The sequence below is a fragment of the Borostomias antarcticus genome, assembly GCF_949987555.1.
Source record: "Borostomias antarcticus genome assembly, chromosome: 4".
NCBI classification, from domain to species: Eukaryota; Metazoa; Chordata; class Actinopteri; order Stomiiformes; family Stomiidae; genus Borostomias; species Borostomias antarcticus.
In genome coordinates, this window is record NC_140237.1 from 20553804 (window position 1) to 20581693 (window position 27890).

Sequence of the window (27890 nt, forward strand, 5' to 3'; positions counted from 1 at the left end):
ACAGATTATCCGGCCTGTAGACCATCCATCTGTCTACCTCAGGCCTGACTGCAGTCGCAGCGCACGCCACCATACTGGGCTCCAGATGCTTGCCCTATAGAGCACATCTTTTAACCTAGGCTACTGCTCAACAAAGCAACAACTTTGATGAAGCACTTGATGATAACAAGAAAACATATGGAGTCGTGGGTAGACGATAACCAAAGCGCTTTCTATCCCGGCCAGATTGATTCAAGTTTGAGGTCAAATAAAAAATTAGAATTTCTCTTAATTCGACAATAGAGTGTTGGCCTAATTACTCAGTACCCTGTGTAGCTGTGAGGGGGTGGGAAGCATAGGGCCTGTCATCGCATGGTCTCGTATGGGCTAGTCTTGTGAGTAGAAGACTCCTAAAACAGGGCACGGAAAGAATCGCAAGGTCACAAAATAGAAGGCCATTTATTTAATGGGTATGGATGATCATATTCACAAGACACAATAGAGCAACAATTGAGTCAGCCTGTCACGTGCCACAAATACAACAACCCCTTCTAAAATGTTGGCTCATGAACGCTAATGAGTAAACAAAAGCCAATGCTCAACAAATTGCATACAGTGTGCTCCACTTAGAGAAGGGGGAAACAAACAAATTGAGTACAGGGCATGTCAATAATGTGTGGTGACACTGGACTTTATTGATCCGCAGGGTCAGGGAAAGCGCATTCAAATGCTCAACCCAGAACAACCTTGTATCCATTGGTGGGTGGGATTCTGGGAGATCTTGTAGGCCTACTAGACAACACAAGATAGACACTGCCTTTATATCCACATAGAATGGACAGAATGTTAAGCCACCGAGTTCATCCAAAGAATAAGCTCAGAGTAGTGACTAAACCTTGGGAGGGGGGTGCCTTGCATTGCCGCGGGGTTTGAGGAGAGGGGGTGAGGGAGCCAAGCAAGATCACATGAAAGCCACAACTTGGACTAATCGACTGTGCTGCTTCAATCAGGAAACCACGAGACAGTGAGCTGTGTTAAAAAAAAAAAAGGGCTCATTCAACCTTTAGGCAATAGCGCTCATACCAGCAATTCTGCGATTTGCCAGAAAAGGAGTGCAGGCACAGAGAACAGAGCCCCTGTTATGCTTTTTCTACAGGGGAGAGGTTTAACTTCAGACCATGAGGCAATAACCCAAGTAACAACTTCAGACTGCTGGACTGAATGTCAAGTAGACAGAAGAATGTAAGGCAATTAAGCACTAGCAGCTCATGAAATTGGCAAGGTTCGGAATGCATGTCAACACAACATAAGAGAACAGTTTGCGGAATAGGCTACAATGTATTAGTGGCATACTGGCATTAGGTTGGAGGATGGGAACAGGCTAAGCCTATATAATCGATCCACATTATCACTGACTTGCTTCTGTAGGACTATTGCAGCCTTGTGGGGGGGGGGTTTCTTTCATATCGAACCCTCTTCACCACTGCTTTAAAATAGCACAACAGCCACAATGCTTTCCTCTGTGACAGCCTCCAAAGTTGAGTTGACATGCTAACATGCTACGACAGGAGGCGAAGCGAGAAGCTGAAGTATGACTGTGGGGGTGCAGAGGGGGTCACTTTACCAGTAGAGACACATCTCTTTGCCTACAATACACTACACCTTGGAAATTATTATAATAACTCCCTTGATTAAACTCAATGGTCAGCTGTTGAAGACTGACATGGATGAGCTGCTGAACTGTCTACAATCTATAACCACATTAAAACAGCCTAACATGACACCTGTTCAAAAAAACAAACATCTGACACTCCCTAGTTAATGAAGATTATGTTCAAGTCAAAAGAAGCACAGCGTTGCATTTCTTTAGTCACTAACAGGGACAATGCAATTAAACGCAGGTCAAATGCTACACAATGTGTAGCTAGCTAGCCATAATACAGGTTATTATATAGCTAGCTAGCTAGTTACACATTTACAGATATCTTTAATCGCCAAAGGATTCAGACAACTAACGCAGAAGGCAAAAGGCAGAAAGCTGGATAGCTAAGGTAGCTAGTTAGCTAGGTACGTGGACTGCTGAACTTCGTAAGCTAGCTTTATAACTAGCTATATTCTCTTCAGCGTTACCATAAGTGTTTCAAAAGATTGCAAACCATATCAAAATGCTGATGAAATCTTACCTTCACATAGAGTAACAATAGGTAGAATCCAGGGCTACTCTGAACATGTTATGGACTTATACACCCATAGCATGTACAGCCTGCTTGCATTGCTGCCATCTTGTCCTAGACGACAGGAGGGGAGAGCTTGCTCTCGACAACGCCACCATCTCCCACATTTTAAACTTCAAATAACTCATGCACTTTAACGTTCAACGACACCAAATCTAGCCCGGGGTGTAGCTCTAGTGTTCAAGTTATTCTCCTGCCTCTTTGGGCCATGAAGCCCATCTCTGAAAGGGTGTCCGTTACCCCTCTATCCTGGACAGTGCTCCCGTTCCGCCAATCTCTAACATGTCCCTCTCTCAACTGCGTGCGAGATGTTTGTGCGCTGATGGTATGGAGCGAGCTAGACCAGACGAGCTGAGCACACTGGGGCGCGCATTCACAATGGTGACAGCTGTCAAGTATTGATGAACAGGTGGACCATACCAGGGAGGGATGTTTATAGGAAGTTGTTATTATTAGAGAGAAAAAAGGACAGGAAAAATGCAGTATGTCATTTGCCTCTTTTTGATTAAATGCAATGCATGTTTCGTTGTCATTGAATACTTTTCTCCTATAACAAATACTACCACGCTAAATATAGACATAGTGCTTACCACACCACTAACCTCGCGTCACCATGGCTCTCATCACATACAGATAGGCTACTACAACATCCTTCATTGGGAGAGGTAAAATAGGTAGGCTATGCATGTTGCCAGGGAGACTAGCCCGTTTCTGTTTCCTCAAAAAGCCCTTAACATGAGTGTTTTCGGTGTAGCCATACGGAATGAGTAGCCTACTGCTTACAGCAACACACAATGTACCCTGAATGAAGCAAAATGTGATTTTGGATGCCAAAAAATACCCAACTATGCTCCATCTTGATATTCAATCAGTTATAATCTGGCGTGTGATTTTACCCAGCATGGCAGAGCAAATGGCCTCTAGCTTAATTGCCACAACCTGTTTTGTCATATATTTGGGAATGTGACACAACCACCTGCCTGACTGCGTCATCTGGTCAGACAAAATAGCCTACTGGCTACTTGGTTGGGAACTTATTTTTTACACAGGAGTACGTAGACCAATATGCTTCTGGACTTGTGTGAGTGACATGGAACGTCTTGGATTTTAGATGAAAAGCCCTGAATCATAGAATGGTGAGTCACTGGAGGATATTTAAAACCTAATAACACTGAGTGGGCAACAGCCCATCTGTCTTATTATACTTCTCATCCTTGCCATTGATTCTCCTTGTGGCTTAGTTATTACTGTACAGTTAGGCCTAATCATTAACACTCACATTAACTGATTGTAGCCTGAGTATTCTATTTTAATATAATTTACCCTACTCCACCATATTAATTATATAATTGATTATTACATGCATTGGAATACAGACATGCATTGGAATTGTGTATTGTCACCTAAGGCTGTCCATAGTATGTTCATTCAAAAGGCCATGAATTAACACAATACAAATAAATAAAATTGAACCACATAAAACACCCTGCCCCCTTCATATACACAAAGTCCTACAGTTACTACCACAATATTCTGAGTAGGATCATCTTTGAGGAACAGAACACCAGGACAGACAGCCAAGAGGCACCAGCCTGACAAAAAAAGTTGCTTGTGATACCAGCTGGGGGTCAACTGAAACCTAAACCAGAAACACAGCCCAGCCCCCATCTAAACTCCTGTCCAGCCCACAGGGAGCAAGCCACCAATTGGCCTGCGGCCTCAGCTGGTGAAGGCAACAGGTGTGAGGGCCTGTGTCCCTCTCGCCACCCCATAAACCCTTACGTCTGTCTGCTCAGCAGCTTTAGCTCCTATGTCTTGACGGGAAGGGATTTGGTCATATAGTATTTATGGTCACTGTATAAAATAACATGTTTATCTGTTCTGTTTGAACCTCTTTATCTTGTTGAGATGGTTACTAGGTCATGGAAATACACACAAGCAACAAATAAAAGTCTACTTAAGAGACGGACAAATAATATTATTTATGGAGCACATATGAAAAAAAGTGCACCTATTGTCTGACATTCAGATTATCAGTCAGTCCAGGTCTGGAGAAAATGGTAAGGATTGATTGGCAACAAAATGCAGTGAGGCCTGTGGTGGGAGTTGCAGATCGTTTCACACCCTGCTGTCGTATGCACCTGCTCTCGTTAATCATTGGTAAGGTGAGTCTTGCACGTCTGCAGTGCAAATTACAGTAAACTATGATGCCCCCTTCTTTTTTATAGCACATGTAGGCTCCTACTGTTGATTGACTCTGGGTTCGTTTGCTACGGTCTGTTTTCAGATGTATCGCTGTTGATGTTGTCTCCCTCCACTGACACAAAGAGCTAACTACACTCGTCTAGCCCAAAAATGTACGCTTTATAAGTAAATAGTTTCAGTTGCTGTATGTTGACGACGTTGATTGGCGATGTTGTTATGAGTGCCCCGCGGGACAACCCGTTTTGTGTATAGTAATAAACTGACTGATTTTGAAAGCTGGTTTAGCTCACACAAGTAATTCCAATCGGCAGCTAGCCCTGGCCTGAACCCATTCCCTCTGCCAGACCTCCGGTTTTGGAGCAGGCCGCTATCGTTACTACTCCTACAAATGTACGATTTATTGCTAACATCAACCAAGTACCCTATGCGCAAGGGGAAGGAGATCGATTTGAGTTTTAGAAACAGTCATAAACATAACACATTTCATCTAGATTTTGTGGGGAGGTTTCTCTAAGTGAACATTCGCAACGCCATTTTGGTGCATCGCGCTGCTGGCGAATGACAATGCGCGTTGGGCAATTCGAATCTCTAAACTGAACTGAATGCCTAGTTTCGACTCTTCCAAAGGATTTGAATCCTTCACTCGCTGAATTATTCAGTGGTGCTCCTTTATATATATACATACGTACTACGTAATTCTGATGTACAGACAAGGCTATCTGAGTCGGTACAATCTGAAATTATATGGCTATTTTAGAAAATTGATTTTGAGCACTCTACTCGGTTCAGATTCTCCGATTCGAGTCGTTTGTTCAACTCTCTGAACTGCCATTGCGCACAACAACACACAGACGAGCTCTAGCTGCCGATGGCCGTGTACTAGGAGCAAGTCATGCTGAGTAGTTAGCCGTTTTAATCATATAACGTTATTTTTATGTTTAAACACTGCAGTTTGTAGCATTGGTACATTAGTCATGTCAACGGAAGGAACACCCGACCAGGTACCTGGATACTTATTTCCATTGTTTGAACCCTGTAACGTTAGGCCTAACTTTAGCTAAACCATAGCTAACGTTACCAACTGTGAGATAGCCAGGCCACTACCGGACTAGGCCGAGTTTAGTACATCCATGAACTAGGCCCTATTCTGGACTTAGTTACAAGTTAGCGATTGTTAGTTGGTTAACATAAATATAGATTAGCACTAAATTAAAAAGTTAGCTAATTGCAAACGTCTGGACTCAAGAGTAGCACTAGCTAGCTAATGTTAGGCCATAATGATACAAACTCGCTAGCGTTAGCTAACGCAGCCAACTAGCTACCTGGTAGCTAGTCTACTTTAAAGCTAGCTAATCGATCATTCGAGGTTAACGTTACTTAGCTGGTAATCTAATCAAACCAGCAAGTGGCTAACGTTTACTAGTTAACTAACTGTTAACCGCCAATGTGTGCCCTTTTCAGCAAAGTTAGCGGCAAGTGGTGCAGTGCAAATGAGCTAAGGTTATACTAGCTGGCTAGCTAACGCGCGTTAGGCGAGCGTAGCTTTCGGCGTTCGTTTGCGTGTTTTTCAATACAATGAGATCACGCAGCTATACAGATAGATAGCTACGTTATTGTACACTACGTCAACGTTGTTAGCTGGCCTAATTAACGTTACTACTTAAGCCGAGATGGCTGGCCAGGCTCTTCAAGCATGCACCACCTCGTGTCCACCGTTTCCCAATTCCAGGGTTTTGCCAGGTCCTTAGTAGGGCCCGGGTGCACCTATTGTGCAATTCTGGGCCGATACCGATGTTTAAATTAACAATTTTACCGATGCTGATACCAATGTTTATTTATTTATTTGTTTCAGGGAAACAAAAATCTTAATCGTTAAAAAACGGATCTGTTTTAAAGTATTTCGGCCCTTCATCACATTATCTTTGAATAAGCACACCTTAAATCATGCAAATGTATGAAACAGCCTTCTTCTGTCATCAGTGAATATCATCTTATTGTCTTAAAGGCCGATGGCAGTCAACAAGGCAAATATATATGCATCCCAGTCCTAAACCATTAGCTAGGTCATTGGGTTTTCATTAACAAAGTACTTTGCCAGCAAAGTTAGCTGGTTAACCTTTAATGTTATAAGTTGCATAGCTATGTATGCTATAGGTGATTGTTGCTGCTTTGCACAATGGCCTGTAACAAACTCGAAACAAAAAGTTTGTTGCTAACTCTTCCATGTCCTTCTGGTTTTGTTGTTTTCTGCAGGCAGCAGCAGAGTATATCCCAGAGAAGGTGAAGAAGGCAGAAAAGAAGTTGGAAGAAAACCCATATGACCTTGACGCATGGAGCATTCTGATTCGAGAAGCACAGGTTTAGTGACGCAGGGTTGCATTCCTTTTCCTGGGGTAATCGATTTTGGGACATGGGTGGGATTAAGGTTGGGAGCAAGAGGGAGGTGGGTGGACAGAGGTTCTAACAGTGAATCATAACATTTGTCCTTCAGGTATAGTCAATTTGTTTGTCAACAAGAATACATGTAAATGCATTCTGCCCTTCTAGAACCAACCTATAGACAAAGCAAGGAAGACATATGAGCGACTTGTTGCCCAGTTCCCAAGTTCTGGCCGGTTCTGGAAACTATTCATTGAAGCCGAGGTTAATACTTTTCTAATTTCTCACATTTTCAAGAGTGGGTATATTCTAACAAGATCAACAATGTGATTTTCACACAACCAAAATGTTTCAAATTTGATTGAAATATTAAATCACCCAGAGTGGGGAAGGTACAATCCTAACCATTTATTTTTCAGCAAGCAGTCTGTAATTGTTCCTAAGGTTTATCTCTCTTCTGCGTCTTTAAATGGGGTAAAGTGCATTTGTTGCATGTTTGATCTGCAACAGCATTAAAACTTTTTTAATAGTATTGGAGTGCATTAGCCTTTTATTCACTTGTCGTGTCAATTTATTGCCTCCTGTGTCATTTCTTTGAGGTCATTTTTGTTAAGTATGAATGACAGCCGAGTGTCAAGCTTTACTCTTTTTTTTATTTATTTTTTTTATTTTTTTTATTTTTGCTTAGTAAACCCCTCCCCATCCCCCTTACCACAAACTGTTTGACATTGTTGGTCCCAGGCTCTTTATATTTTCATGTCCCCAGATCACCATATAAACGTAACATAATTTTCCCACATTGACGCCCCACCTCAGTTGCCTGGTTACCTGCACTGAATTCATGCTCTGCTCAACTATTATTTAACTTGTCCTAAAGTAAAACAGCAGTAGTACAGAGTGTGAATTCAGGATAGGAAGCCAGCCAACTGCCTCAGGCCCCTAACATATATTATCAATATTAGAACATATATCTTTAGCATCAGACTTGGCTTATGTCTCTCCAGGAGATATTTTATTGCCCTGCTCATCAGCTCTATCTGGCAGGAGAGTGCAAACTTGGCCTACATCAGGGTCAGGTTTTGTGTGCTCACTTTGTTTTATGTGAATATTTTTGCAGGTTATATTAATTTTCTAATTAATGATCCAAAGTAGATTCTTGGAATCCAGTTTGTGTATTAAGTTGGTAAGTATGTGTGAATGATTTGAGTGCATGGTTTTACTGACCAAACTTATTTCTTTACCTAATGTCCACTACACCTGGCTCTGGCTCAAACATCAAGTACTGTTATCCAGGTCATGGCCGTGTGTTGCTTTTGCATGGTTCCCTTGCTATGCTCAACACAAATCAAGTGACAATATTTTAACCAATTGAAGTTGTTTGACTTTTTTTCTGCAGTAGTAAACAACTGCAGTATAGGTAATGGAAATAATTATAAGGTGTAAAGTCAAACAACACATGATTAGATATTAGATTCGATGGGTGGCAGCTGCCCCCGATGCCACTCTGCAGGCTTAGTAAAAAAGAGGACTAACATGCTGGTTAAGGATCGGACTGGAATCAACCAGCCTGCCCCGCCCCATATACCTCAAGTAAATTGGATTAATGCAGGAGACAAAATAAGAGCCCTGTTTTAACTCCCATCTCTGCATCTTGCATATAAGAAGAAGGCTGTATTGTGTCTAGAAGCTCTACCATTCAATTTCTGCTTCTCTTGTAGGGACCCAGAATAGACACCATCTATGGTGCAGACCCTATGTCATTGTAGTCAAAATCAACATGCTTTGATGTTTCTTTTGCACATCCAACGCACACGCAAAAATGTCATTTGCAGTTTGTGGATGTCACTAAATGTCAACTTGTTTTCCCCTGGCAGTTATTGCTTTAGTGATGGATTCAGTGCCCTTCACTTTTAAGTGGTTGGTGTACATGCAACAGCACAAGAAAGTGCAAAAGTTGAGCTGTACTAATTTTTGATTGTACCCTCCGCTTTGCAAAGAAATCAACATAATGGAATACTGTAATAAAACAAGTGACCATTGCAATTCTGTACTGTGAATTATTGCATCTTTTCTTTGTGTCAATAAGTAGGGCCTGTCGAAGGTTACATAGTTTCACTTGTTGGTCCAATACATCAGCTCCCCCTTTTCCGTTATGACCACTCCTTATCCGTATTCCGCTTGGAGTGATGTGTTCTCCATCCTAGACTATTGTAGGCCCTCTTCTGTGGTCCCCGTCACATCTTGACAATGGCTGAAGTGTCCTGAATGGGTGTGCTAGTTTACAGTGTCTGCTTTGGGTTTGGTGTGTGTGTGTCTGTGTGTGTACTTGACTAGTGCATGTGGTTAATCAGTCTGTAAGATGCATCCTAGAGACTAGTGAAACGTGAAGAGTGGAGCATATTTTTGGCATCGCAAATGTGCAACAGCGAATTTGCCCCCAAGTTGACAGCTGTGCTCTTTGGTGTGTTTGAGTAGTTCTACATTATCTGACAGACTTGCATACACTATTGGGACTTACTCAGGCGTAGACTTGTATCTTTCCGTGCTGTGTTTGTTGATTTAACTCAATCACATTTAACTATCAAGCCTGTTTTCATTGGTGTGAAACTAGGTCGTTCTGTGTGTGTGTGTAGTACTTAACAGCTTTGCATTTTGTACGGTTTCCTATTTTTTTCCTTTTCTGCTATCAGGAAGACTTGCCACTCGTGTGAGGCGTTGCCACAATGAGTCACAGTACACACAGCTAGATTGCTCCAGCGGGAGCCCTGCCTGCCTGAGACAGAGGCCTTTTGTGTCCAGCCAGGCTAACTTGTAGCTGGCTCTTCCTAAACACAGCTGACACTAGGATAAGGCAGGGTAGGGCCAGGGTCCTGTTCCAGAAAGCCACCTGGACAGCCTGCCCCAGAGTGCAGTTAGGCCTGCATCACTGCCTGTCGTGCTGCTGGCGGGGAATGAGCCACATTGATCATTTTTCCTGTGAACAGAGGGCCACACTGGAAGGTGCCACGACAGGAAAAGCCTGCTGTTTGTCTGGTCACGTTATGTTAATTTAGTTTTTTTGTGGTTACAATATATTTATATACATTTGGAGAGGGAGGGAAGTCAGAGACATGCACTCCAGTACCAAATGTTTTGTTTTTACCCGATGTAACGATCTTCAAATCAAAATCCTATTGCAGCTGGTGGCATCTGTATCTGTAAAAGAGAATAAACCCCTGTTCTCCTAAAATGATTTGTCATCTTTGTGTGAACTTCACTTTGTTGATCTTGAAGGGAGAGTGTTTTTTATGCAGTAAAGCAAGCATGAATGTGTTTTTCTTTGCATATTCATGGATGACACAGAAGAAGTATCTGTTGATTTAACACTACATTTACACTTTATCTGCAGGTCAAGGCAAAAAACTATGACAAGGTAGAAAAGGTGAGTGTCAATCTGATCACAGTTCTCTGTGTTGGCACGTAAAGAATTTGATTATCTTGTTGGATGACCTTTGTTTCCACCCTGCATGCCATGGTTAAATTAGGCCATACAGGGCCTGACTTTCCCAGTGATGCCCGTAACAGCAGAAGAGATGTCGTCGCTCCTGTCGTTATCAATAATCACTTGATATGGAAATATACCCAAACTATTCAAATTACCTATCCTGTCTGTCATTTTGTATCATCGCACCCTCTGTTTTATTTGTACCTTTCACTAGAATAGAATGGAATAGAAAGTTTATTTGCCATGTATAACAGGTACAGGGAATTCTTGTAATCGCTTGTTCTTACAGTATCTTATCAGTGCTAATCAGCTCCTCATCCCAGTAGATTGGAAATGCTGACTTTGTGAGTATCCATCTCGATCATGTTGTATTTAAAGTTTTCTCTGTCGCGCCATTAGCTCTTTCAGAGATGCCTGATGAAAGTCCTGCACATCGACCTGTGGAAATGCTACCTCTCCTATGTCCGAGAGACCAAAGGAAAGCTTCCGAGCTACAAGTATGATAACTAATGAGAAGAGGGAAGCACAATCAACAAATTATCCTGCAGTTGTTAACTTGTCTTTTCATTGTGATATAAAATACGTTATCTTGTTATCTTGTCAGAGAAAAGATGGCCCAGGCGTATGATTTTGCGCTGGATAAAATTGGCATGGAGATCATGTCTTACCAGGTAAACTCATCGCCCATTTGTCTACCACACAGTAACAACTCAACACTGTCCTCACCTTCACTCGCTGCTTGTGTTCTCCCCTCTCAGATATGGGTAGACTACATCAATTTCCTCAAAGGAGTGTAAGTAGCCCACATTTTCCACCCAGACACTGTATCACATTGGTAATTGACACAAATCGAGCTCGGTGGACTAACAACACCCCCATGTGTTATCCCAGCGAGGCGGTCGGCTCATACGCCGAGAACCAGCGAATAACAGCCGTGCGTAGGGTGTACCAGAGGGGCTGTGTGAACCCCATGATCAACATCGAGCAGCTATGGAGGGACTACAGCAAGTATGAGGAGGTAAGACCTGCGACCTCACGCCACGGATGAGCGGAGGCCGAGTGACCCCCAGCTTGCCTGAGGCTGACCACGTGTGTTTTATGAACAGGGCATCAACGTGCACCTGGCAAAGAAGATGATTGAAGATCGCAGCCGAGACTACATGAACGCTAGGAGAGTCGCCAAGGTGACGCAACTTTCTTAACAGCATCTGCGTAGGGAAATGCATATCATCTGCCTCAGGTTGTCTCCTGGTTAAGGAGAACCAATGTACTCCAGTAGAACGCAAAGTCACATACGTGCGTGTGTGTGTGTGTGTGTGTGTGTGTTTCAGGAGTATGAGACGGTGATGAAAGGCCTGGACAGGAACGCCCCCTCTGTGCCTCCCCAAAACTCCCCCCAGGAGGCCCAGCAGGTGGAGATGTGGAAGAAGTACATCCAGTGGGAGAAGAGCAACCCGCTCCGCACCGAAGACCAGACCCTCATCACCAAGAGAGGTCAGTCAGACGGCCGCTCACGGACACCGAGGAGGGGCCCCAAGAGTCTCTCCTCGGCTCCTTGTGTCCTCGTTTACTCTCTGCTACCTTTTCAAAACGATCAGAAGGAGGTCTCGAGACGAGAAGATCTGCCTCTAGTGCATTCTGTGGCTCCATCACATGCGCGATTGCCATCTTCAGCTGACCCAGTTTGGGGTTCTGTCATGGGACGGTGTTTGCAGTGCTAACCCTGCCTGTGCTGTGCTGTGTTCGGCGTTGCAGTGATGTTTGCCTACGAGCAGTGCCTCCTGGTGCTGGGCCATCATCCAGACGTGTGGTACGAGGCAGCCCAGTACCTGGAGCAGTCCAGCAAACTGCTGGCAGAGAAGGGGGTAAGATGTCCTTATCAAACAGCCGTCACATGTGTGTGTGTGTGGGGGGGAGTAGTTGAGAGGACTGAGGGTTCCCTTGTGCTTCACCCCCCCCCCCACCCCCCTCCCCTTCCAGGACATGAACAATGCCAAGCTATTCAGTGACGAGGCAGCCAACATCTACGAGCGTGCCATCGGGACACTACTGAGGAAGAACATGCTGCTATACTTTGCTTTCGCTGACTACGAAGAGGTGAGGAGCCCCTGACAATGTCATCCTTCATCACGACCAGTTAATTCCCAGTGGCATAACACATTACAGAGCACCTATCCCACTTTTCAGGCCAAAACTGATTTGTGTTTTTTGGTTCGATAATTTTATTTAAACCGGGAGTCCCGTTGAGAAAAATATCTCTTTTGCAAAGGGAGCCCCGCTTTACAATGGAATGCAGTGCAACTCGTTAGGGATGTAGTATGGTGTCTGACAAGCCACCTGCGTTCCCCTCAGAGTCGTATGAAACATGAGAAGGTCCACAGCGTCTACAACCGGCTGCTGGGCATCGAGGACATCGACCCCACGCTGGTCTACATCCAGTACATGAAGTTCGCCAGGCGGGCGGAGGGCATCAAGTCGGGCCGCACCATCTTCAAGAAGGCCAGGGAGGACATGCGCACGCGACACCACGTCTACGTGACCGCGGCTCTGATGGAGTACTACTGCAGCAAGGTGGACACCATACACACACACTCAATCTCTCACTGACACGTCTAAGCCCGCGATATACTTGCTTATCGCGTAGGCATCTACTGCGTTCCTCTGGAGCGTCGGCTGTGGTCGACTGCACGTGCGTGGAAATTAACACGCTGCTAAATACTCAGTTGACTACGCGTTGCTAAACAGCAAGTGTATCAAGGGCTTTTACACGCGCGCACACGCATGCATGCATGGGTGCGGAGTGGGAAGTAATGAGGACGTTGATGCCTCAGGAAGCACACTGATCTTGTCATAATGAACGCATGCGTGTCATGTAATTTGTCTTCCCTCACAGGACAAATCGGTAGCCTTTAAGATATTTGAGCTTGGCCTGAAGAAATATGGAGACATTCCAGAGTATATACTTGCATACATTGATTACCTCTCGCACCTTAATGGTAAGTCGCATGGTTCCGTCTGACAGATATGCTGAATCAGTGTTTCAGTATGGCTGATGTAGTCTCTCACACACACCGTGTCTTCACTGTGTCCTCCCCCATCCCCCAGAGGACAACAACACCAGGGTTCTGTTTGAACGCGTTCTCACCTCAGGCAGCCTCTCGCCAGAGAAATCAGGGTAGGGTGAATAATTCTTTATTACTTATTATTATTATTATTATTATTATTATACACCCAGGGCTGAAAATTAACACCTGCCACCGGCCAAATGCAGGTAAAATTTCCAATTGGCGACTAGATTTCGGAAGGCTATCTGAAAAAAATATATACTTGGCCGGTAGATTTTTTCATCTACAGTCCCCTTGGCAGGTGACTCACCATGAGCCAAAAAGTAAATTTTCACCCCTGTATACACCCCAGGTCAAACCTGCGCTGTGTGTGCCCCATCCTGTGTGTGTGTTTTTTTGTTATTTATTTTTATGCCTCTGCCAGGCAATAGCCTGGCCGGAGGCATTATGGTTTCGGGTTGTCCTTACGGCCAACCGTACGTCCGTCCGATGTTTGTTAATGCAATATCTCGGGAACGCATTGACGGAATTTCTTCCCCTTTGGTACAAATGTTTTCACTGGCACTCAAGGATGAACTGCTTAAATCGTGAGGGTCAAAGTCAAGGTCACTGTGACCTCACAAAATGTGTGTTTGGCCTGATGAACACAATATCTCAAAGGCTTAACGGAATTTGTTCATATTTGGGTAAAATGTCCAGTTGGACTCAAGGATTAACTGATTACATTGTGGGGGTCAAAGGTCAAGGGTCACTGACCTCACAAAATGTGTTTTTGGCCTGCTGAACACGATATCTCAAAAACGGCTTGACAGAATTTGTACATATTTGGCCATATGTCCAGTTGGACTTAATTTGATTAATTTGATTCGATTTTGGTATTGAAATGTCAAAGGTCAAGGTCACCGTAACATCACAAAAGGCACTTTTTAACGCTAGCTAGCTAATGCTAATTCTAACACTAATGCTAGCGTTAGCTAGCTAGCTTTAGCGTTAGGGTTAAGTAAGGTTAGCAGTTAGTCAGGGTTGGGGTTAGGGTTAGTTAGGTTAACTGCAACTGGCATTGTTGGGCGGAGGCATTTAGCCGCTACGCGGTTTTTCAAGTTATTTTATTTGTTAAATTCTCTCTCTGGTTCAGGGAGATCTGGGCGCGGTTCCTGGCCTTTGAGAGTAACATCGGGGACCTGGCCAGTATCCTGAAGGTGGAGCGTCGGCGTTTCACGGCCTTCAAGGACGAGTACGAGGGCAAGGAGACGGCCCTGCTGGTAGACAGGTACAAGTTCATGGACCTGTACCCCTGCTCAGCCAGCGAACTCAAAGCCCTTGGATACAAGGTCTGTCTGTACACACACAGCACTACAAATACTGTAGCCGAATGTGAAGCTACAGCACAGTGTCTCCCTTGTAAGAACTATTTGTTTGTTATGATGGTCTAAAATAGTTTGGTTTGAAAATGATCTGTTACCGCAGTGTTTATAACTGTGTGTGTGTTGTGTGTGTGTGTGTTTACAGGATGTGTCCCGTGCCAAAATGGCGGCTCTGCTACCAGAGACCGTGGTAACCCCGTCTACACCCACGCTAAAGGATGAGGCGGACCGCAAACCCGAGTACCCTAAACCCGACACCAACCAGATGATCCCCTACCAGCCTCGCCACCTGGCCCGTACGTACCCCCCCCCGCGTCACCGTTCCCCCAGGTCTACCCACCTGGCCCTGCTCATCAGCCACCTCTTTCAAGCGAGGCGTTATTATTAAACGCTCACTGTCTCCCTGCAGCCCCAGGACTCCACCCTGTCCCAGGAGGGGTGTTCCCCGTTCCCCCGGCCGCCGTCGTCCTCATGAAGCTGCTGCCTCCGCCCACGTGCTTCACCGTCAGTACTACACACACACACCTGTCCTATAACTCCACACACACCTGTCCTATAACTCCACACACACCTGTCCTATAACTCCACACACACCTGTCCTATAACTCCACACACACCTGTCCTATAACTCCACACACACCTGTCCTATAACTCCACACACACCTGTCCTATAACTCCACACACACCTGTCCTATAACTCCACACACACCTGTCCTATAACTCCACACACACCCGTCCTATAACTCCACACACACCCGTCCTATAACTCCACACACACCTGTCCTATAACCCAACACACACCTGTCCTATAACCCCACACACACATGTCCTATAACCCCACACACACCTGTCCTATAACTCCACACACACATGTCCTATAACTCCACACACACATGTCCCATAACTCCACACACACATGTCCTATAACTCCACACACACACCTGTCCTATAACTCCACACACACCTGTCCTATAACTCCACACACACACCTGTCCTATAACTCCACACACACACCTGTCCTATAACTCCACCGGCATTCAAAACCACATTATAGCTGTGGAACACAGACGGTCAGTTACCAGGCCCTACGCTGCAGTGGTGACTTTACAGAGGTTTCTTCTCTGCTGCCACAGGGTCCTTTCGTGCAGGTGGACGAGATGATGGAGACCTTCAGGAGATGCACCCTGCCGGAGAGTAAGTACCTCGCCGCATTGCCCGACTGCCGTCCGCAAGAGGGCGCGTAAACCTCACAAGTGTTTTCGATGGTCGTTCGATGGAGATGTTTAGGCGACGGGTTCACGGCAGTCCTAATGTCTGACCCGTGTGCATCTGACCCGTGTGCAGCTGTGGACGCGGCGGTGGAGCTGATCACGGGCCGGCAGCCGGACGCCGGCGGAGAGGGGAACGGCGCCATGGAGAACCACGCCGCCGCCAAGTCACTGAAGAGGCCCAACGCCGACTCAGACGAGGAGGAGGACAAGGGGGCCGTCGCCCCGCCAATGCACGACATCTACCGCGCACGCCAGCAGAAGAGGATCCGATAAACGCCCACGCGCTCACACACACACACACACACACAGACACAGACAGGCACAGACACACTCTGAGTGGACTCTGCAGGAATGTGACCCTATTCGTCTGAGTTTCTTTGAGCTGTGTTGGTCCTTTTACACACACACACCTGTGATTTTTGTGTTTTTGTTTTTTTGTTTTGTTTTTTAACAGTTTTATTGTTAAAAACTGGACGATATACTGTACAAACGTTTTTAATTCAACCCTTGATTTGACACCGTTCAGTTGTGGCCATGTGATGCTTGGATGATGGCAAAGTGAAATCTGCCTGTTTTTTCTAGTTAAGAGGAGAACTCATTTCCTTCCAATAAAAGGGGAGAAAATCTAAACAATAGTCTGTTGTCTTGTTTGTTCAGCGAATAGCCACTAATCTTATCAATAATTGGCTTATTGCCTTTATGCATTCCCTTTGAGTTTTGCGTTGTAGGGACAAATCACCACTAGAGTGCATCATTGAGCTGAACTGGACCACCACAAGCGCTAGGCTCTGCTTCAATCGAAAATGCCTCCATCCTCCCTCCCTTGAGATAATTCCTGATCTCACATGATTGGATGGGTGATGGCATGCATTCTGCTACCTGTCATGTCACATCTGGGATTTTCTGAGGAGGGGTGGGTGGAAAGAAGTATGTATTTTAGAGGACTCCCCCTATCTTGTGTGATGGTTCCATATCTGGATATCGAAGTACATCACCTGTCTATAATCGTGTTGCCTCTTGTAAAATATTGCCCAGAGCACTGTGGCCTGCTGTGTGTTTGGGGCTGGGCAGCTTTATGGCTCTGGCCTCATGTGATTATCTACCGTATAAGCTGCAGCTCTTCTGGAAAGGATCTGTGGGTCAGGACAGCACTGTTCAGGCCACATGACATGGTAATATAAAAATGACAAGTGTATAGACTTTATAGGCCCTTCAGACCATGGTGGACTGACTAGATGGCTGAGAGGGGGCCGGAGAGCAGAAGTCCCCACTGACAGCATTCTAGAGCGACCAGCTGGGGATCGCAAGGTCCCCGGTTCGATCCTCGCCCCCGGCATTGTGCCGAAGTGTCCTTGAGCAAGACCCTGAATCCCAAAATCGCTCACCCATGTACTGTCACCTCACAGCAAGAAGGTCTCTGGGCCTTTCTGTGAGGAGCTTGCATGTTCTCCCCGTGTTCGCAAGGGTTTCCTCCCAAAGAACCAAACTGGAACCACTGGCTGCCCCTGGAGGAGGACAGCTGGAATGGGTTAAATGCCGGGAACAATTTTCACCGATGACCCCCGAATGTTGCGTGTGTGTGCTGTGTACCGTGTCGCCGCTTATTGTCTGAAATGTGTGTGATCACCATGTGGCAGAATAAAGAACCCCACCCCCCATGGGTCCAGTCATTTTTTATTGAATACACATGCTTTGTTCTGAGTGTTCATGTGTTAGTAAAGATGAGAAGAGGCCAGCGTTGGGCAAGTTAATCAACTAAAGTTACTGATTACGTTCTCTAAATTGTAATTAGATTACTTTGCTGATTAATCTCTCTGAAAAGTAATCATTACTAATTACTTTACTTTTGAGTTACTTTCTAAAACCAGATCATTCCTTACCCATAGAATCATAGAAATGCTGATCTAGGTTCAGTTTTGCATCTTGGATCATAATACACACAATAAAATACACTCTTGGCACATCTCACCCTGATGACATAAACAGTCAGTTTAGCCATGACAGCAGATGCCACATGCGCATAATATCAACCAAATGAAAGGAAGCAGGCACGTGCATAAGTAGGCTAACTCAAAGTAATCTAATGTTTATTAGGTCAGTAACTATAATCTGATTAGCCTACTGAAAATTCAAATGTAGTCCCGTACATTCCAAGTTACTGGAAAAGTAATCTGATTACAGTAACCCATTACTTGGTAATCAGTTACTCCCAACACTATAAAAGGCTGAGGAAGGGTGATAAATGACTGGTAATAAACACCCATAGCTATTTCCTGCTGCTAACGCAACATCTCATTTGATTAGGCACGCTCAGACATTTTCCAAGGCATTTCCCACAAACAAAGGATTTGGGGTGATTTGAGCATGACAGTGATGCGTCTTGTTCCATGGCTGAGGAAAAAATATCTACTGTAACACGTTATCACTGTAAATGAAGTACACCTCAGTGCTTCACGAATAAATAGAGGTTTGAAATAAGTAAGACGGCGTGATTGTGATTTCTCACATTACCGTTTTCTCACGTCACTGAGGATGCGTAGCCTATGGATGGACATGGACACGCTGGGAAAAGATATGTGATAGGTATTGATAAATGATAAACATTGCGTCAATAGGTCTCTATAGAAACTCAATTAGTTTCATTTAGTTCACTTAGTTACATTCTGTTACGATCCCTAAACTATGACTAATACACTCATGGCCTAGACACACCAGGCTGCACATATTCAAGGCAATCCAACAATAAGCAAGCTGGGGTGAGAAATTAGGTGTCCCCCACCTAGACGACAGCAAACCTGCCATTGTCTAACCAAACAAGATTGTTGAGGATTGTCCCGGTATTGTTGCATATAGCAACAATAGCAATATGAAAACCCAGTAAATGCATGGGTTGCCACGAAAATGACTAAGCTGTTTCATCACAATAAGCTCCTTATTGCTGAAAGCAACTATGTGGGTTGTAGCATCGAAGACAAGGAGACCCTGAGGAGCACTTCTTATGAATGTATGAAATAGTTTACCACTGCACAAAATTTGACTTTCAAATTTTGAGATTTCAAATTTCCGTCTGCCCTTTCTGAAGACATGGTTGTGTTGTGCAACATATCGTGTAAGCAACCACATGACAGTGAGCAGACTGAGCAGCCCCTTCTCAAATCTTTATTCCCGACACTCCACGTTGCGTGACCATGAAGAATACATTCCTTGAAACAGGACAGAACCTCTGACGATCTTGCGGCAGATACAGATCTTGGAAAGGGAGAAACAGGCCGTTTGCCAATGTCACACTGTGAGGACTGACTGAAAAACACGGCGTGTTCAGCTGATTCTCTCTAGCCACCAGCTAAGTCTAACACAAAGTCTTTTTGACTGAGGTAGATTATCTAAATTGTGTTTTTTGAGGTCATGTATGGGAGTGCATACATGAGGTCTCCCAAATGAGAGAAATATTTCAATATGAACAAAATCATTCATTCAAGCTTTCCCATTAATTATTTCACATACAAGTAAATAATAATACATTTTGTACAATGCATCTTTACAACATTTACATATACCTTTGTTTTGGTGTTGACTTCTTTACAAATAATACATAATACTGAAACAACCTGACTGGAGTTATATGTATGCACTGGACACTCTGCTGCCAAAGTACTGGACGAAGATCTCTGGGTGGCCCTTGTAGAACTGTCCGAGCAGACGTCTCTTTTCCTTGGAGGACAGTTTGGGGTTCTCGTGGATCGTCTGCAGTAGAGCCCACAGCTCTTCCTTGGTGGTCTTCTGTATGCACTCAACGTAGGCCTTCCCTGTAATACGCCTGCAGAATGTAGATTCTGAGGGAGGAGAGAGAGAGAGAGGGGGGGGGGGGGGGGAGAGAGAGAGAGACAGAGAGAGAGAGAGAGAGAGAGATTTGATCAGTATATCAGGCAGACAGAGGAAAATACAATCCATCCAACAATTGGCTGAATGAACCAAAATGTAGAACTTTAAGTAGGCACAAACCTGTAAAGACTGTGTCTGGGTCGTTCCCCTTCACGATGTTGGTCAGCCAGTCACTCACTAGCTTGTGTAATGGTGCAGGAATCTGGAGGACAAGAGTGAAACGATTTCAACAAGTACTTCCCTGGTATCCTGATTTCATACAAGGACTAGAAAAAGTAGGAAGCGTCAGATGCTCGTCGTGACAGTTTATGGGAGCCACTTCAATGGTTTTTAGCTTCACTTGGCTCCCAAGTGCAGTAGCCATAGTTTCGGATAAAATGTGAGTTTATAATGTGTCGGATGCTTCCTTTTTTTAATGTTCCTTGATTTCACACAGTGGCACTTTAAAGTCTGTAAAGTAGCACTTGGCAGTCGTCAACACTGTAAAACACCTAGCTTTTTTTTAGCATCTGTCAACCTATGACCTCGTGGATTAAAGCCTTCATACATTTTACCTCACAAACAGAAGTCACATTTGGGCGTAGATTGTAATATCAGAGATATTTAGTTCAGTGGTCTTAACCCCCCCCCCCACACACACACACACACAGTTATAAAGGATGGACACACCTTAAACACATCGTGGTGGTTGTCGAGCATGAACAGCACCAACAGGTCTACCTTCCCCTTGGCCAGTCTCATGCTGTACACAATGGAACTGGAGAAAGACCTCTTCACCGCCATCCTGTTCTCCACCTGAGAGGGGCCAGACAAACCATCAGCTTAGAAAAGACGGGCAACACATCCCGTACTATATACATGGGTACACAACACACACACACACACACACACACACACACACACACACACACACAAAATCACCTCTTTGTGCAGCTTGACCTCCTGCGGCTGGGCCGCCACTGCCATGAAGCGCAGCAGTCTACGCAGCTCCTCTCTGCTGCGAGAGTCCTGCAACTTCAGACACAGCTGCAGAGACTCCAGAGCCTGCTCATGCTTCCCATTCACTACCAGCACACACACACACACACACACACACACACACACACACACACACACACGCACACACACATCTTGTTAGCATTATGTTTGCCAAACCATCTGGCAAACCATTTAAAATCCCAGAGATGACTAACAAACCAGAGCAAACAGCCAAAATAAAAATGTCATTTCTTCGAGGTAAACTTCCCCAGCTCACATCAAAGGCGTCGGCGTATTTGGGATTGTACGGTTACCATGGTTACCACTGACTCTGGAGGCTGTATAACAGCACTTTACTGAGAGGAGAGAGTCCATAACCCCTGACAGGATGTGAACCTTGCTCCCTCCCACCTCCAGTCATGGGGGCATTATCTATGACAAAAAATGTTTGTCACACCCAGTGTGAGGTGCTGGCCAGGGCAACACACCATCCAAACGTTGAAGAATAGCCACATGCTCACGACTCTTCTCACACAGATCACTCCATGGTTCTTAAAGAGTGCTTTTCAAAGAGTTCAAACCACCAACCCCCACAAATCCACCCTATTACTGTACCCAAACAGCCCAGAACCCCCCCTCTCACACACACACACACACACTGGAGATGGGACCGATCCAGTATCGGGATTGGGCACCGATACAGACGTGATTCACGGATCGAGTACCGGCCTGATGTCGCCGATCCACATACCAATCCAGATGATGTGAAAGGGCCCCGGTATTCATTCATTCATTCAATCATAGACTACAATTCACATTTCCCTCAGTCTAGCGTCTAGTTCACCAAACCAGCCTGACTTTTCAGACCGTTCGCTTTTTGGTGCAAAAACAAACGTTATGTGAAAAAAGTTTTAAATAGAAAGTCTCTGATGCATGAAGCATGCTCTGCTCGAGTTCACTAGATGGTGGCGGAGGATTTCCAAAAAGCAAAAGCGCCTGTTTGGCAATATATTGGATTTAAACGCAATGCTAATAGGGAACCTGATAACATTAATGAGGCAATCTGTAAACTAGAGCCATTCCTCCCTCTTCTCCTTACTCTTGTGGTGTCATGAAATATGACCCAGTTGCTCTCTTCTGAGGCTGAGCTAAGACCCACTCTGTTGCACGTGTGGATTGAATGACAGGAGAGCAGGTCATCCCAAGCTTTTGGTAAATGGACTGCACTTATATAGCGCTTTTATCCAGAGCGCTTTACAATGACCTCTCATTCACCCATTCACAAACACATTCACACACCAATGGCGGCCCGCAGCTGCTATGCAAGGTGCTAGCCTGCTCATTGGGAGCAATTTGGGGTTCAGTGTCTTGCCCAAGGACACTTCGACATATGGACAGGAGGAGGTGGGATTCGAACAGTCGACCCTGCGATCACTGGACGACCCGCTCTACCACTGAGCCACAGCCGCCCTTATTGTTTACTAATTTGATGAGCATGAGCACTGATACGTGAAAATGAATATAAAGTAGAATTCAAGGATTCTTTCATTGTTAGGCCTACAGTAGTAGTAGCCATATGTTGGGTAAAATTGATGAATAAAATTATTATGTTTTGGCTCCTCAACAACAAGATATCCTAATAATAAAAACTGTTAAATGCAGTACAGTAGCAATACAGTAAGGATATGGTGTGTGCAAAGTGTATAAAGTCTGATGATAATGATAATAATTAATTAAGTTAATGATAAATAATTACTCAAGAAAAAAGGCCACTGGTATCGGTATTGGATTGATATCGGCATATATTCAAATTCAGGTATCGGAATCGGATCGGAACTGAAAAAAAGTGGATCGGTGCATCTCTAACACACGCACACACACACACGCATGCACACACACACACACACGCACAAGCACAAGCACACGCACACTCCCTACTTACCCAATAGTTCGGAGATGCCGGAGTGGATGTCGAAGACGTGGTTGTTGAGCAGGGGTGGGTGCTGCGTGCGGCCGTAGTGCTGGGCCAGGACCCCGTACAGCAGCCGCTTGCACTCGGCCTGGTCCTCCGAGCAGCGCGGCAGACCCCTGCTCACCTCCACCACCAGATCATCCGGCAGGAACTCCAGACAGTCCACCGCTGCAGACAGCCACTCATCAGCCCTGAGAGAGAGGGAGGGAGAGAGAGATTGAGAGAGGGAGAGAGAGAGAGAGAGAGGGAGAGAGAGATTGAGAGAGGGAGAGAGAGAGGGAGAGAGAGAGGGAGAGAGATAGAGAGGGAGAGAGAGGGAGAGAGAGAGGGAGAGAGAGAGAGAGGGAGAGGGAGGGAGAGAGAGAGGGAGAGAGAAGGAAAGAGAGAGAGGGAGGGAGAGGGGAGAGAGAGAGGGAGGGAGAGGGGGAGAGAGAGAGGGAGAGAGAGGGAGAGAGAGAAAAGGAAAGAGAGAGAGGGAGTTAGAGGGGAGAGAGAGAGGGAGGGAGAGGGGGAGAGAGAGAGACAGAGAGCGAGAGGGGGGGCACAATCATATTGAGGATGTATAAAGGCTTTCAGAGCCACATCGCCTCAGGGTAGGAACACAGAAAACCTCATAAACACACACACACACACACACACACTGTTACATAATGGTCCTGCTGTGAGAGGGGAGAAGAGAGGGATGTTATGGCCATGCTAGGTCTGGACACAATATTGAGGCTGGCTAGACAGACACGCAGCAGTCCTAATACTCACTGGCACATTTCTTCCCTATCAGAGACACAGGCACTGTAAGTTATGACTCACAGGGAGGGAGGGAGGGAGGAGAAATGTTTGATCTAGTCTGGCTCAATGGATGGAGGTTTTTGAGATAAGCCTCTCATTGGCGCCACTCAATTCCAACGGCACCAATCAGATTCAATCCCCCGACACTATTTTGCAAGGGCATCGTTGAAAACAAAGGTTTAGCACCGCCCAAGACGATTGTGATTGGTTTAAAGAAATACAGCGTTTCTCCCCCTATCTCAGAATGCCAGAATGCTTCTTCTGCATAAAACGGACTGTGGAAAAAGATCTGACTACGCGAGACTATGTTTGACCTAACACAGACTTTCAATAGGATGCTTCATGATAGTGAAAGGTGTCTACTTCATGGAGATGGAGACAAAAGCATGGAACGAGAGTGATAAGGGACGGAAAAAAGGAGAGATGGGGGAGAGATTAGAGGAGAAGAAGAGTGTATATCAGCACAGGCGGAGTTCGGCGGGAGACGTACTGTGCTTCGCTGAAGGCCTTGAGGACCTCTCTGTCCAGGTAGCTGGATGTGTAGAGCAGGTCCGGGTCACTGTCCATGTTACGGAGTGGGGGCCTAGGGCTCTCCCTGCCCTCCAGGAGGCTCTCCAGCAGGGGGAGCTCTATCAGCTGCAGCAGCCTGAACACCGTCTGCTGACGCCACACCTTGTTCACCACTGAGGAAGAGATACAGAGGAGGTCACGCCGCCATTCAAGATTCACAATCATACACACAGACTGGCTTTTTCTTTCACACACACACACACACACACACACACACACACACACACACACACACACACACACACACACACACACACACACACACACACACACACACACATGTTATGATCTTTAGTGGACACTTACGCTCCTGTGAGAGGCCCAGATTGATCATCTGTGGTGTGATGGTTGAGCTCAAGTTGAGGTGGCCCAAGACGTCCTCTAGGGCTTTGTCTGTTTTGACGGGCGAGTGGGTGGAGTAGCTCAGCACTTCTTGCCTGGAGAGGCACATAATGATGGGAAATCAGTGCAAATAATCGGAACAATCACAGAAAGGACTATTTCAGGCACAAGATTGGTTTTTAGGGATAGTGGTGTTTTTCAGTCAAATTTAACTACATTCATTTTCTATTCATAAAAGACGATTTACAAAACCTTTCCCCGTTTCACATCATTTTATCTACGTTTTTTTATAGACACATTTAATCTGAATTTTGAAGCGGTCAATTGCTGCCTCAAGCTTGCACTCAATTTGCCTTAAATGAACATATTTTTTCACAGAACGTGTCACCTAAAGTAAATATTACTTTCACACCACACCAGGCTCTCTTTCATCTCACAGACACAGATTGGAGTCAGCAGGTCTTTTGCGGGTACACAGCCATGAGCCAGGCCCATGTGATAGCTGATGGCACTCCACGGACCCTGTCCACCTCTTCGTCTCTCCCCAACCCTCCCACCTCCTGGCCCTTAACTTTCTCAAGTTTCAGTCTAAGACGTTTGTTGTTTTGGAAATTAAAAGTTCAAAATCTTGCAAGCTCTCAAGATTCTTGAACTCTTACTTTGTGCCCTTTCAACTGACGCCAAGTAATACAAGAATCAAGAGTTTTGGTGATTTTCATTAAAGGGTTGTTATCGCCTAACCTGACGCGCCAGATGGTCATGTTCAGCTCAACCATCTGGGAAAGCTCAGTTGAAAACCGTGTGTAAAAGGGTGGATGCTTTCAAAAATACTTGGCAGGTGATTGGATGAACCATCTGTTTATCAGCGTCTACTACTACTGCGGTTGAACTTCAACCAATCAGACTAACCAACCATATCGCTTCTCGCTGTCATCACACCTAAACCGCACCCGTAGCTGCATCACAGCATGCTGATTCGAGCACAAACAATTTTATATCGAGCCTTTCCAGACTGATGTGCGAGATAAAACTGTGAGCTCGCTAGAGCAGGAGTGTCTCACGAGGCTAGTTACCACCAGCATCAGCAGATAATCCACAGAGAGCCGGGATAAGATACACAATTGAGAATGACAACCAAAACAGACTGCTACAAGTTAGACTTACATGAGCCTGGCCATCCAAATTAACTCAAAAGCTTGGAAACTGGATTTTGGATTTTGGATAGGAGTCACACAGAAAAATGCATTATTGGAGGGCTAGAGGAGGTTTATGATTTAAAGCAGTTGTGTACCGTTGGCTGGATGGACTGTAGCTGTTCCTCTGTAGGCTGGGCGAGTCGTAGGCGGTCTCTATGGCGCTGGTGCGGTGGGCGCCGGGGGGGGGGCTGGCGGTGTTGGCGGGAGGGCTCAGGAAGCGGTACAGGCTGCAGCTGCTGTCCTCGAACGTGGCGCGCCGCTTCTCCTTCCCAAACACCTTGGTGCCCACCGCCTCGAACACGCGCGAGTCCATCAGCGCCTGGCATAGGCGCACCGCCTTGGCGCGGGGCACCTCGGCGTCGCCGCAGAAGCGGCTCTGGATGACGTGCGCCAGGACCACGTCCACTGACTCCGACCCCAGGAAGCAGTCATGGTAGGCCTTGAGATTGTGCCGCCGGCGTTTGACCTCGACGCAGGACTGGAGGTTGGCGATGATGCTGCTCCAGATGAAGGTGGCTCGGAACGGCTTTCCAGCCATTCCCTGGTCGACTGGGGGAGGGAGAACGGACGGTAAAGATGGCTGAAAGCCAGCGAGGGGTGAGTGGACCTCAAACCTGGATAATCAAGCCAATGAACTAAAAAGGTAAACTACTTTACACTCATGAACAGGTCCCCGCTAAGCATGACGGCCAACAGAATGACATCGTTGATGTTATACAGATAATGGACATGCAGACACTCGGCTCCACAAACGTTGGAGCATTCTATTCCACAGTTCACGGTCCAGTAGAATTCATTGTACAGCCCATTTCCAAAAGAAAGATCATTCGGCGCCAAAATCAATAGCACATGCCTCATCCTTGAAATTGCAACAGTGTGAGATCGGATCATTTATGAAGCCACATTCTTCCAGTGAATCACACACAGGCATTATACTGTACACAGGCAGATGTGCGTGCACCCACTCACCAGCACGCACACACACACACACACACACACGCACGCACACACACACACACACACACACACACACACACACACACACAAACATAGCCTACAAAAATGAAGAAACAGATACACACACCATACCGCCCCCATCCCCCTCCGTCCCATTGCAATACAATGATCAGATTGTGAGTCTCCTCTCAATGGCTCCCAACATGCTCATTCTCATCCTCCTCTCTAAAACAGAGCGGATCATATCCCACATCACACATGACACGCATGCATGACATCACACCAGTGAGGCTAATTATTGAAAACGCAAAACTTTTTCTCATCTGCACACACGCAGATACAATTACACACACACACACACACACACACACACACACACACACACACACACACACATACACACACACCAACCCACAAACCAGTTCCAAATACTTTTCATCCATCGATGGCTCTACTTCAGCTGCTGTACTGACAATACTTGGCAGCGCAATAAAGAGCTTCTGCTTATGTCACCACCACAGAGAGAGCCATAGGCGAGGAGGAGATGGGGGGGGGGCTTGGTGAAGACTGTGGAGATGAAAAGAGGACACACACTCCCTGTCCTCACTGCTGCCATTGACGTTGATTTCGCAAGTGGTTGTGTAGAAGGGTGTGTGTGTGTGCGTGCGTGTGTGTTTGTGGTGTGGTGGGGGTTCTAGTGGTCTGTGACTGTGATTCTCTTTCATCATGCACCCCCCTCCCCTCCCCCCCTCCTCCCCCTTTATGGTCTGGTTTACAAATGTTAGCCTAGTCCTCTGGGAGGAGCCTGTGACCAAACTGGGCCTGGGGACCGTAAATCAGGCCCCTAGGCTGCGCCACAGACGTCAACGTGACCTGACACAGATCTCATGAAAGGTATCACTGCATCACCTGCACGCACGTTATGTTACAGCTCGTGCCTCAGAGCAGAGCGCTGACGCTCGCCCTCCTTTCCTCCTGCCGGGCCACGACAAAACAGGACAAGGGGCGGTAGGTACACAGACACCCTATCTGGGTGAGCTATCGTTTGATGAGGTCCATCATCTACGTCAAGGTGCGCCTCCCTCACCCACGGTCCACCGAGAGAATGTCCTGTTCTGTGAGACAGGATTTGCATAATGGCTGATGTGGCTGTTTCTGAACTGTGCAACTGGCACAGCCCGACGATAGGACATTGCCAGATGGAAACAATGCACCAAATGAGTGAT

General features: G+C 45.9%; 3 protein-coding genes across 4 annotated transcripts in view; 1 reads left to right on the forward strand and 2 right to left on the reverse strand.

Moving 5' to 3' along the window:
• Positions 1-2489, reverse strand: part of hipk3b (homeodomain interacting protein kinase 3b) — a 49117-nt gene extending 46628 nt beyond the window's left edge. Inside the window, exon 1 of the mRNA XM_084436545.1 lies at positions 2163-2489. The gene's annotated coding sequence lies outside the window, so the exon portion shown is untranslated. The remainder of the gene's footprint in view (positions 1-2162) is intronic.
• A 2797-nt stretch (positions 2490-5286) lies between these two features.
• cstf3 (cleavage stimulation factor, 3' pre-RNA, subunit 3) lies at positions 5287-16544 on the forward strand. Of its 2 annotated transcripts, XM_084436628.1 has the most exons (20): positions 5287-5419; positions 6672-6776; positions 6966-7061; positions 10186-10218; positions 10681-10778; positions 10886-10952; positions 11040-11074; positions 11173-11299; positions 11388-11465; positions 11613-11775; positions 12037-12146; positions 12262-12378; positions 12634-12852; positions 13175-13277; positions 13387-13456; positions 14482-14677; positions 14856-15006; positions 15120-15214; positions 15844-15904; positions 16055-16544. In XM_084436628.1, the coding sequence occupies exons 1-20, from the start codon at positions 5393-5395 to the stop codon at positions 16252-16254; spliced, it is 2151 nt and encodes a 716-aa protein (XP_084292754.1). In that variant the 5' UTR covers positions 5287-5392; the 3' UTR covers positions 16255-16544. The 2 variants fall into 2 exon arrangements, with proteins under 2 accessions (XP_084292754.1, XP_084292755.1); XM_084436629.1 differs by lacking the exon at positions 10886-10952 and having other exon boundaries at positions 10985-11074.
• A 3055-nt stretch (positions 16545-19599) lies between these two features.
• depdc7a (DEP domain containing 7, paralog a) lies at positions 19600-26257 on the reverse strand (the record flags this gene model as incomplete). The annotated part of the gene is made up of 8 exons (XM_084436539.1): positions 25803-26257; positions 24476-24606; positions 24090-24282; positions 22784-23004; positions 20785-20927; positions 20533-20658; positions 19984-20065; positions 19600-19814 (listed from the first exon to the last, which is right to left on the reverse strand). Exons 1-8 carry the CDS (start codon positions 26243-26245, stop codon positions 19600-19602), a joined length of 1554 nt encoding a protein of 517 aa, XP_084292665.1. The 5' UTR covers positions 26246-26257.
• Between the last annotated feature and the right edge of the window lie 1633 nt (positions 26258-27890).

Coding starts and splice junctions, on each gene's coding strand:
- cstf3 (XM_084436628.1), top strand. CDS start 5,393: ATGTCAACGGAAGGAACACCCGACCAG. Junction 10,953..11,039: donor TGGAGATCATGTCTTACCAG/GTAAACTCATCG, acceptor CTCCCCTCTCAG/ATATGGGTAGACTACATCAA. Junction 14,678..14,855: donor TCAAAGCCCTTGGATACAAG/GTCTGTCTGTAC, acceptor GTGTGTTTACAG/GATGTGTCCCGTGCCAAAAT.